Genomic DNA, 11,867 nt, shown 5'->3' with positions numbered 1-11,867 from the left:
TCCTGCTTAAGATATCATTAATCTTTAGCTTCTGGAGGTCAGTTCTTCTTCTCACTTAGCATTTCTCAGCAACTTGTGGACCTCTGTTTCCCTGTTTCCTCCAGGCTGGAGGGGCTGATAGCAGCAGACGGGGGTCAGAGGGTTGCCTCGGCTGAAAAACAAAGCTATAGTGTTTCCTCATTGCATGCACAGTGAGCAGTGTGTGACCACAGCCAATCCCTCCCATCGCTAAAATAAATGAAAATTTTTAGGGTTGTGCCCGCAAGTCTCGTCTATTAAATAAAAAAGCACTTCTATTGTCAGTAAACAAGCTGCATTGTAATTAAAGCGCCACCAAATGCATGAGTGGGAATTTATGACAGCGTTGCAGGAGATTTCCTCTGAGAACTCTTTAAACTATTAAAATTAAAGATACAAAACATGCAGCGCTTATAAAGACAGAGGAGGCTTAATTCTGTGTATGTGACACTGATTTAAATTAGGAATGAGGAGATATTTTGCAGGTAAAAGCAGGAGGTTCCTGTTCTGAAGTTTAACGGCTGCAGGTGCAGTTCCCCGCTCCGCCAGCTGGCGGCGGTAATTTACCGTGTCATTGTTTACCATCAGCACCAGACGGACAGAGGAAGACAGGCTCGGTCGTGTGAAGAAGCTCATGTGTGGGAATTTACTAAAATGTGACTTTTTAACAGCATGCTAGCTTGACAGCCATCCGGATATGGCTGAACTGGCCGAACGAGGACCACGACGACTGATGGTGAGCGTTTTTAAACCCTGTCTCACATCCGGTTAGCTGGCTAACGCGCTGCCTGTCAAGGTTAGCACGGACGTTGGCTAGCCAAAATTCTGCCTGCTAACATGTCTAAAATAAATAAATAAATGAATGAAATAAACAGTCAAAGAGGTTTGAGATGTCACCGTGTTTGTTTGGCTATGCTACGAGCTTTGTCTGAACGTGAAAGCGATGCTAAAAGAGTGTTAGCGAGGATAAATGAGGCGGTAAACAGTAATAACGTAGCTGTTAGCTTTAGCTTAGCTTAGATGTAAACACGGTTAAACAGGGGCTTTAAATGATTTGTGAGGAAGAGGAGTCCTGGTCCAGTGAGCTCAGGGTTTACTGACGGTAGGAATAGGGGGGCTTTCTTTGGTGGAAAGTTAACCAAGTCAAAGCTCAGCACATTGTGTTCCGGTGATGAGGAATGTCCAGAGTTAGACCTGTTTCTGGTGCAGCTGGTTTTTCCTGAATGGTAGTTCTTATTGATGTCCTATAACGAACTAAGCTCATTTCAAAGACATATATATCCCAAAATAAATCCATCTGAACAGCGACATACCCCGTCAGAGAATCCAAAGTATTCATTCATTCATTCTATGAGTGTTCTACCCACATGTTTTGGTTGTTTGAATGAAGCACTTTGTTAAATCTGAGGAGCAAAAGTTTACCTGAAGGAGTGTCAAATAAATCCCAAAGGACACTAATACAACACCCCAGTTATTACAGGACTATGTCCACATGCTCAGCAGTGGAAGGCTGTTTCAATATTGATGTCATTTAGATTTAATTTATGGTCCTGCCATGCATATAAATAGACAACTGTTTGCATTGACCCAGCTACACTATTTACAGTAAGAGCTGAGTGTAATAAACTATGTGTCCATCGGCTGACTGTCTGTTGTTTACATACATAAGTCATCCCATAAGTTTGTGCTTACAGTAATACGACAATATGGTTGTATTTTAACAGCTAAACCTCTCTGTAATTAAAACTTGAAATGCACAAGAAACTGTCCAGAGCGAACAGCAGCAGCGTATTATTCCTGCTCGATCCACTCTGAGCTCGACATGATGATTTCATTCAGCTGTTTGCTTGTTAAAAGTTAAGGCTGTGTAAGATCACGCTGACATGTCGGATGATTGAAATGCAGTCACCTGCTGTTCCACGTGCACAGAGTCTCTCTCTAAATATGAAGATCGAGACGTTTCTGCCGGTGAAGCTGCAGCTGTTCGATAAGCTCAAAGAAAGGACGGCGACGTTCTACATGTGTTTACGTCTGTGCTGTGCAAAACGGTGTCTAAAAGTGGATTTTAAGAGTTGTATGTGAGTTGATCGTGCTGTGATACTGAAGAAAGCTTTGGCACAATTTAAAAACAAAACAAACCCTAAACGTAACCCCAATGCCGTAGTAATAACGTGTTTTCACTGTTTGCATTGGACTCAAACTACGCTATCAGTTACTGAATGGATCCAGTGCCTCTTCCTGACCAACGCTTTTCTCTCTCCAAATGCAGCCTTAATCCTCCCCAGCTTGCCTTGTAGCCGAGGAGCCCAGAACAAGATGCTGCTGAAGATGCCTCAGAAGCTGCTGAAGACTGCCCACTACATCGAGCTGGGCAGTTACCAGCACTGGCCGGTGCTGATACCCCAGAGGATACGGCTGTACACCTACGAACAAATCCCCCTTTTCCTCAAAGAAAACCCGTACATCACAGACGGCTACAGGGCTCACCTGCCCTCCAAACTCTGCCTGAAGAGGTGGGAGTCATGCTGGGAATGTATACTTTTTAAAATCAGAATTTTGAATATTGGAAACTCTAATATGAGTCATGATGCATGTATGTACATCTGTCTTCTGTTCTCTTGCAGTATTTTTATTCTGTCCAATGAGACAGTGAATATCTGGAGCCACCTTCTGGGCTTCCTGCTTTTCTTCTCTCTGGGGGTCAACGACCTCTCATCAGTGCTGCCAGCTTCTGGAGCTAACAGAGAGGACTACGTCATCTACGCTATTGGACTGTTCTGCTTCCAGGTAAACGTTGTTTGGCTGTATGTACTGGGTGTTTTCCTGTGTTGGGGAACTTTTTGCGCCCCCACTGAGGTTTTAGCCACAGGGTCAAGGGTGCATCAAAAGTCATTTTTACTGGACTTAGACGGATCGGGCTTCGTGCTGTGCATCGTTACCCCCTAACAGTCCATTCTGATCATGTGTAAACGGCCTCTTTTGATTCCTTCTGCCTGACCAGCAGGATTTCATGAGTTTTAGGTTTTTCTTCTTCTTATTTCTCAGCTGAAAACGACTCCTGTACCTCATATTGTTCTGGTTTATTCATGCTGATACACCTTCAAAGACTGGTTAGATCAAGTCTTGGAATATCAGCAGGTATACATTATCATTAGTGGATTGTTTGGATACTGTAGGGTTAATTATATTCAGTGTTTCCTCAATTACAAGACATTTGTGTGACCTAACAAACCGATTCATGTGGGTTTACATTTCCTGCCGCAGGTGAAATCAGCTCTGTCTGTTCAGGTGTGTAAGTCGTGTTGTACAGGTGGCCCACGGTGTTAGCGTCTCAAAGAGCTCCAGTAGGAATAGACGTGAAGTTCAGAGTTCCTGTGATCAGCTGTGTATTGTTTGTGTAGTTAGCGTAGCAGCTAATGACGGGATTAAAACCTGTTCATGTAATAAACAACTAGTCAGTGGGATTCCTGTGTCGTGTACCTTTCCCTTCCATCACTTAAAACCTCTCTTTGTGCTCCTGCATGTGCATGTTGTGAGTATTTGGAGTTTATATGTGGAGGTAAGTTCATATAAAGGCACTTAGTTGGTTTGTAGTTTAAAACTGATTAACTCGATGAATACAACGATGGCGCCCATAACGTGATGACTTGCAGGTAATGTTTCAGTGTGTGTCTCTTCACCTCCAGGTGTGCATGTTGTGCTCGGTGGGCTATCACCTGTTCTCGTGCCACCGCTCAGAGAAGACCTCCCGTCGCTGGCTGGCGCTGGACTATGCCGGCATTTCGGTCGGCATCCTGGGCTGCTACGTCCCCGGGATCTTCTACGCTTTCTACTGTAACGCTGTAGGTGCAAACACTCGATAGCAGCTCGCTGTCTGTTTTTTGTTGAATAATTTATGTGCACGGTCTTCAAATATTTAGCCTTCGAAACAGTTTGTATGTACAGTTTGGAATATGATCTGAGCTGATTCCACTATTAAATAACTTATAATAAGGAATTAACTCAGATTAAGCTGTGTCTAACGTCATCTGTTTTTTCCTCCTTGCAGTTCTGGCGACAGGTCTACCTGCTGACCGTCCTGTCCCTGATCCTGGCCGTCTTCTGTGCTCAGGTCCACCCCCGTTACCTCAGTAACGACTGGCGGCGGATACGCATGACAATCTTTTGCTGTGTGGCAGGCATCAGCGTGGTTCCTGCATGCCACTGGGTCTGGCTCAACGGAGGATTCACCACCGACGTCGTACAGGTCAGGAAACACGGCGGCGACGGACGACAGGCCAACTCGAGTGCTGATGTTTGTTGTTGATGGTTATAAATCTGTCCTCTGCAGCTGTTCCTGCCTCGTGTGATAGTGATGTACCTGATAGCCGGATCCGCCTTCCTGTTCTACGTCACCAAAATCCCCGAGCGCTATTTTCCTGGTGAGTCGTCTTCGTCTCTCTCAGCTTGAAATCAGAAGTTGTCATGCTAACCTAGCTGAGACTCAATGAAAAAAAAAAAAACAGAAATAGGAATCACAGGGAGGTTAGGGTTAGATGTCTCGTAATCCCCACGACGCTGTCTGCAGAAGCTGTTTTTTTTCATCTGTATCTGTGGATTAATGTAAACTCAGCTGCTCCCCACTAGAGGTCACTGTGTTTAAGGTTTCCCCTTCACCATCTGCAAGTTTGTTATCTTGAAAGTCAGGCTTTCCCCCTTGTTTAAACGTCCATGTGGTGTTTCCTGTGCGCTAGAAGACACATCATGAGCAACATTAACAGCCAGTGCCACTGCTGAGCATTTCCATCTTGTACTGATGACAAAAACAAAAAAAAATCACTTCAACACAAATAATTAAACAACTCAGAAACACACATTTAGCTCTCCAGAGTTTTAAACGTAAAGAAACCAGTCAGCGTACAAGGTCGGGCTCTCCACGGTGTTGTTCCTCTTCAGATTCAGGTTCTGGCTGAACTACTCTAATATTAAAAACTGTCTTTGTGTAGCGGAGAGTTAACTGTATAGTAGAGAAAGAGACTTCATAGAGCTGCACATTCTACAGGAGATAACTGTAAGAAATTATTTTCCTGGAACAAAACTTCTAATGATGTAATTTTAATACTCAGAGTCTAGCTTTAATCAATGACCAGAGACAGACTGTAAATTAAAATCAATCCTAATTGAATCGTTCAGTTACACAGAAACAGGAACAAAGAAAAAGAAAAGATCTGGGAGGTTATTAGATTAACAAATGCACCAGATCAGTCAGTGTATCTGTACTATCGACAGGTGAGACATGTAAACTGAGGAGTTCACTGAAGCCATCAGGATCATAGACCCGCTGCAGGTTTTATGTAAGAGGGAAATGAATACAAATATATTAGCGCTCTTCACTTTGCATGTACACACAAGATACACACTACGTTGTTTCAGCAGCATTAGTTCTTTTTTCAGACGTGGTCGACTTAACTGGGAACAGCTGAGACCGATTTCCTAAATGACCACATAATGAGTCAACACACAGCTCTGCTTCTGACTGGTCCTGGTAGGAGAAGCACAGGTGTTACTAATAACACTAACGATGGCTCCTTTAATTTAAGCGTCCCAGCGTGACAGTTTAAATGTAACCGAGGTTCAGGAAACAGCATCATGTGGGTCACTGCAGTGAAAACAGAACCACGTGTTCAGGCTGTCACACTCTGTACAGTGAATTCAAATAGTTTGGTCATAATTGGCATTTGACAAGTCAAAAAGCTAAAACTGCTCGGTTAAATGTAAGGCCTGTTGCAGACATGTCTCCAAATATCTGCACAGATGATCCTAGAATGAGGCACATAGTTGGTAATTGTCATTAAATCATCATATGGGGATATGTAGGGAGGTGAAATGAAATTAGATCTACAGACTGACTGTGTAGCTGTAATCAAGGCAGTTGTACAACTTTCCCCTGAGCTGCCGTCAGGTTTATGAAATGTGCAACATGCTGCTTCACAGCTGTTTGTGTGATGATCACAAGTTTAAGAACAGAAGAACGTGACATTTCCTACATTTTTATCCTGGTTTGTGTTCATCACGGTGAGACACTGAGTAACCCAGAAGTACCTGGATGAGCCCAGGATGTCAGACCAGACAGTTTGTAGAAAGATTTGTACCATTTTTAGGTCTGATACTCGTTTTTCAGTCACAAATATGTCTACTGATTGGACATATTCCAAAAATGTGTTGTTTTAGATGATTATAGAGGCTCAATTTCCACTTTCAGACTTCTTACGCATTTTATAAACGTCTAACCTCGACTTTCTGACCTCATTTCCTACTAAAATGTACGTTGTTTTTGGAGACAGTACAAGAACAAACACATCAGTTATATTTACATCCGCTCTCTGCCTCTTCTCGTCCAGGCCAGCTGAACTACCTGGGCGCCAGCCACCAGGTGTGGCACGTCCTGGTAGTGGTGATGTTCTACTGGTGGCATCAGACCGCCGTGCACATCATGCACTTCAGACACAGCAAGTCCTGTCCATCCCGGAGCAGCAGCTAAGTGATGCTCATCACGTGACATGGTGCAGCGGCGGCTGGCTGATAACCACCACGTTCATACTAACAACACGTAGCTGTCACCGTGTCAAACACTAACTACACGAGGCTTCTGACAACCAGCTGCTAAAATGTACAACTGACGGAGACGGTGATGAGTTTCTCTTGACTTTCAGTCGGTCTGTTGTCTCTGCTGTTTGTCCAGTAGCTCTCATGCTGCACCGGTTAGTCAGCTGGAGATGCTGCAGGACTCTGAGTTCGGTTTTTAGCGACTGTGAATTATTGTTGGACCCGAGCAGCAGCGCCTCATCCAACCCTCCCACAGACAGACAGACAGAAACTGTACCTTTTGCATCGTTAGATTACTGCATGAACAAGTGTTTTTTTATTTATTTGTAGGAACAAACAAGCTTTGGTGTTTTAAAGTGAGACACATGTCGTCTCACGGCTGACTCAGATTGTGTTTTCTTTGTACAGAAGTATTGAAAAACCATCAATAAGGTTTTTTTGTAGAATCAAACATAATAGCCTGCGAGAACAACAACGTTTAGCCTGTAGCTTTGTTGTAACTGTCGGTTCTTATGAAGTTCATTAATATGAAACGTCTTCATCACAGCGACTGGAGCATCGATGTGAGTCGTGTATCTCCAGGAGGAACAGCGATTCGATGTCTCCAGCATTCTGAGCTTTTGAACAAATCATACCTGATCAATCAATCTGCAAGGTCCAGCTTGCAAAAAGAAAAAACAAACCAGTGTGGGGAACCTGCTGAGGTTGCAGTGCATTATTTTATCAAGACTTCCTGGGTTGTGCTTTGTGTCTTTTATTTTGTGTGTCTTGTTTGGTTTTTGGAACAGTGATGAGAAAATAAATCCTCTGTGTAGTTGTGGAAGCCAGCATGTTGGGCCTCCTGGCACATCAGAGGAAACCCCAGAGCAGCAGAGTTCATCACGAGGCTGAGCGTCGCCTCCTGCAGCGTAGCCGTCACCACCGACATGTTAGCGCTTCCTTCTCCTCGTCCGTCTGTCTCTGAACACAATGCTACTTAAACCGAGGTTCTAATTTTGGTCCTCCAGCGTGTCAGCTGCAGTTTTAAATAAAGAAAACATCGTGATCACACATTAAACTCCATTCTGGCCAGTAGACAGAAGCTGAACAGGCTTCCAGAGGAGGTACAGCAATAATGCAGCGTTTATACTGTACAGGACGGGTTAATCAGACTCATTTATCTCTGCTGGTGTGCGAACACTTTTGATCTAATGTGGCCTGAAACAAACGGAGGTGAAAGGGTTTTTGTTTTTGTAGCTTCATTGATGCTCAATCAGGATTGAAGGAGGAGGCTCTTAATCGTGACAGAACATGAGATTTAAGGCCAGTTTTATCTGTTACAGCTGCCTTTTTTTAAACAGTTATTTTTCATCAGCACTCTTTGGGACGTTAATGTTTTGTGTTAAATGACTTTATTTGCCTTATTTTCTCTGTGTATTTGTTTGTACTGTATTCTCACTTACTGTTACAGTCTCTGGGTCAGGAAGTGACCCCGAACCAGAACAAAATGATGAAACGCCACCAGGCCAGTATGGGTTTTCTTTGTTTTTGTATTCTACAGTGTAATGTTTAGAACAGATTCAGTCTGAGAGCACTAACCGCTGCCGACGACAGCACTTGAACACAAGAGGTGACTTTACTTTGCCATGAACTGCTCGATCTTTTTCAAACGATTGTTTTTGTGTTTTTTTTTGTGTGTCTTCCTTGAATATCATTTGTATGATGACGCGCCGGCACTGACTGATGAGCTGTATTATATGTATTTCAGTGCCTCTGTGAAAATATATTTTTAAACATTTTGAATGAATAAAGAATGCTGGAAAATCACAGTGTTGAAGTAACTTTTGTTTGTATTCTGAATGAGGAACAATGACTGAGAAGGTGTCTGAATGAACCACGAGGAGCTCAGAACCGTCTGATCCACAGCACAGGACAGATGCCTCCTTATTGTACATGGAGGCTTTTATTGTATCCGTGTTGCTATGGTTACCCACTTTGAACACAGGCTTTAGAAAGGTGAACACAGATTCATTGGGACTACCCAGTAAGTGTCCTTCATCAGGGACGTCCTGCAGCCAATCACAATCGAATATTCACTCAAGCTGTGGTGTAATTAGTTTTAGGAGCAAGAGAACATTAATAACTGTTTAAATCTCAGACATTAGACCTGTTGGAGGGTAAATTACTGCTGCGGTGTGATTTTATTATCATAATAATCGCTTTTTGTTTCCTGAGGAAGCGTCCTGCACCTTGAAAGTGTGTCGTGCTATTCACAGTGTTAACCAGTAGAGGGCAGCATTGATGCAAACATTTTCCTTTTACAGTGTAATATATGGCTAATTTTATTTTGTTTATCTTTTTCCCACACGTGTCGGTTAATCGTGCAACACCTGCATGAGAGGAGGTTTTGAGTTCTTAATGCCAAAGGTCCAGTGTTTAGGATTTAAGGGAAACTTAATGCACAGTGTGTGATGTTTCTCCAAAACTTCTCTGCACACTTGGAAGTGGAGGGAGGGGAGAGGAATATTCATTTGGTTGCAACCTGAAAGCTCGCCACTAGAGGTCACTAAATCCTACATCCTGCTCCTTCAGCGATTTGAATCAGAAGCTTTTTATCACCAAGTGAGCTCGTGCACACACAAGGAATGTGTCGTGGTGAATGAGATGGTACACAACAATAACAAGACAAACATGAATATAAAAATCTAGATCTAAGAAATTCTAAATAAAATATATGTAAAAGAAAAGTATAAAAGTACTACTTAAATAAAAAGTACTGTGAAAAGAAACGTAAACCAAGTAATAAATTAGGAAACAGTTGAAGTTACAATACTGCCCATGTGATGGTGATGCTCAGTGGAGTGCAGCAGGAGTCTTTAGTGGTTTACTGGCTGCTCATGAGGGATCTGGTCTGAGGGAAGAAGCTGCTCCGGTGCCCGGATGTTCTGGTGCTGAGAGACCTGAAGCACCGGCCGAAGGGCAGCAGGTCAAAGAGGTGATGACCTGGGTGGGAGGGGTTGGAGAGGACTTTTTCTGCCCTTTTCCTCACTCTGGAGGAGTACCGGTCCTGGAGGGGGGGCAGGGGGGCACCAATGATCCTCTCAGCGGTCCTGACTTTCTGTTGCAGGCTCCTCATGTCTGATTTGGAAGCAGAACCGAACCAGACAGTCAAAGATGAGCACAGGACGGACTCAGTGACTGCTGAGCGGAACTGTTTCAGCAGCTCCTGTGACAGGCTGAACTTCCTCAGCTGGTGGAGGAAGTACAGACTCTGTAGGGCCCATTTGTGTTATGTTATGTACATGTTACGTACTTGATGTGGATTTTTTGGACACATGGTGTATATGTAGAGGGCACAGGCAGGGGAAGAGCCAACAGTTCTCACCAGACCAGCATCAGACCAGCACAGATACCAAAGTCACCGTGGAAAAACCGCTGTATTTTCATTTCTTGCATACCATCGAATAAACATCCACTAATGGCAAGTATACTGACTGGAGATTCTGTTTTTGGTCTGCGTTGGTTCACTCTGCTCCACCTGTGCAGTAACGGCAGTTAAAGGACATTGAAACATTGCCATTACAGTCTCTGTTGGGCCTTTTTGACCACAGAGTCTATGTGGGTCTCCCATCTCAGGTCCTGGGAGATGGTCGTGTCCAGGAACCTGAAGGACTCCACAGGGCTGAACGCTCCATGTTGGTAGATGACAGGAGCCTCCTGATGACTCAGCTGGTCAGAAGCCATCACATGCTCTCAGCGTTGGTGTCAGATGTGTAAATCCTCGTCTGTCTATCTTTATTAAGAGTCCCGTCCCAGTCGCTTTGTATTTATGTGGCGCAAAGTGCTCACGCAGCAAAGAACGTTCAAACAAAGGCTGGCAGAGAAGCTTTCTGATGGCTTTGAAGTTTTCTTTTTTGAACCCAGTTTACAAGAAGATTTCCAGACAGAGATAAAATTTACTGTGAGACCATTCTGATGACGAAAGCATAACTTGAGATCTGCACATCTGAACCCTTGTAGGCAGAACCAGCACCTGGTTAGCTTAGCATAAAGGCTAGGAACTGATTATAGCTCCGTTCAAAGATGACAAAATTAAACTGATTCAAATGAACTCAGTTTGTTTTGCTAGTTGTGTGTCTTGCGTGTAAATGAAAGTTATTTTAATTTTTACGCCTTTGTGTTTAGTTACAGTAAAGAAACGAGCCGTCCGCCGTGTGGAAAGTGAACCTCTTCAATCATTGACTGTGCAGCAGACAAGCAGCTTCCTCTGAGCTGTGTGCAGTTAATAAGTAAATGATGGAGCCTCACATATACCTGAATGTACTGCTCTGCTATTGATAATTACATGAACTGTATCTGAGCACACGTCTCTATTTCTGCATTTAGAAGGACTTTCTGCTCACAACAAGACGTCAGTGTTTGAAAGTATGATTATTATCTGAGGAAATAGCAGCCATGAGTCTATTACCTCATGGACTAATGGATAGTTTTGTGCAGCAGAGCATCAACACTGTTCAGCAGTTTTTGGAGACAGTAAACATTTATTTGAAGTGATTTTAAAGTTTCAGCTGACTCTTTTACGCTTTTACATATAAATATAGTTTTTTGCTTATTGTGCTCCAATAACAATAAATGCAACTTCACATCTACTTTAAAGGGGTTTTCTGACATTTTTATCATTGCAAACATGTTTTAAAGGTATTTTTCTGGTATTAATGTCACTTTCACAGCTAATTCCATTTAAAACTACATCAAAGCACCACATTAGAAATAAAAAAAAATGCTTCAACGGATTACAAAATATGGTATTTTATGTGGTTTCATCACTCCAAGAGGTGGTTTTACATACATAGTCATTATTATTCCTTCCTTCAGCAAACATTTTTAACTTCCTGTCTGGTTGTTGATTTAACCTCCTGAAAACTCATCTTTGTGTGCAACAGTTACATATTTACAAGTATTTTTCCATTAAAATAAGTCTTTCCTAACATTATATTACCGGATTGTTGCCTTGGGTTGTTATGCCAGAAACACTATAAGTCCAGAGATAGAGGCAGTTGTTCCAGGCTGCAGTTTCAAGCAGCATCGACTCCGTATTTCACTCATAATATCTCTTCTAGCATGTAAATAAAAGCACCATATGAACATGTAAAAAAACAACTCAAAGGGTCCTTAACGGTTGTAATTAATAGATTTTTTCTCAGCAGGATAAACGTCTGTTACTGGCTGATATAATAATAATAATAATAATAATAATAATAATAATAAATAAGTCACACACACAC

General features: G+C 42.7%; 1 protein-coding gene across 1 annotated transcript; it reads left to right on the top strand.

Annotated features, from left to right (window-relative positions):
- Window positions 1-589: 589 nt before the first annotated feature.
- Window positions 590-8,409, top strand: paqr3b (progestin and adipoQ receptor family member IIIb). The gene is made up of 7 exons (XM_008285276.1): window positions 590-754; window positions 2,288-2,531; window positions 2,643-2,805; window positions 3,705-3,860; window positions 4,067-4,264; window positions 4,349-4,439; window positions 6,399-8,409. The coding sequence occupies exons 2-7, from the start codon at window positions 2,335-2,337 to the stop codon at window positions 6,536-6,538; spliced, it is 945 nt and encodes a 314-aa protein (XP_008283498.1). The 5' UTR covers window positions 590-754; window positions 2,288-2,334; the 3' UTR covers window positions 6,539-8,409.
- Window positions 8,410-11,867: the final 3,458 nt, after the last annotated feature.

Source organism: Stegastes partitus, unplaced genomic scaffold (assembly GCF_000690725.1).
Source record: "Stegastes partitus isolate 25-593 unplaced genomic scaffold, Stegastes_partitus-1.0.2 Scaffold393, whole genome shotgun sequence".
In the NCBI taxonomy this organism is placed as follows: Eukaryota; Metazoa; Chordata; class Actinopteri; family Pomacentridae; genus Stegastes; species Stegastes partitus.
This window is presented reverse-complemented; position numbering and strand designations above follow the sequence as displayed.

Excerpts from the sequence above, each read along its gene's own strand:
- paqr3b (XM_008285276.1), top strand. The coding sequence starts at position 2,335 with ATGCTGCTGAAGATGCCTCAGAAGCTGCTGAAGACTGCCCACTACATC. Across the intron at positions 4,265-4,348 it reads TCACCACCGACGTCGTACAG|CTGTTCCTGCCTCGTGTGAT; the intron begins GTCAGGAAACAC and ends TGTCCTCTGCAG. Across the intron at positions 4,440-6,398 it reads CCCCGAGCGCTATTTTCCTG|GCCAGCTGAACTACCTGGGC; the intron begins GTGAGTCGTCTT and ends CTTCTCGTCCAG.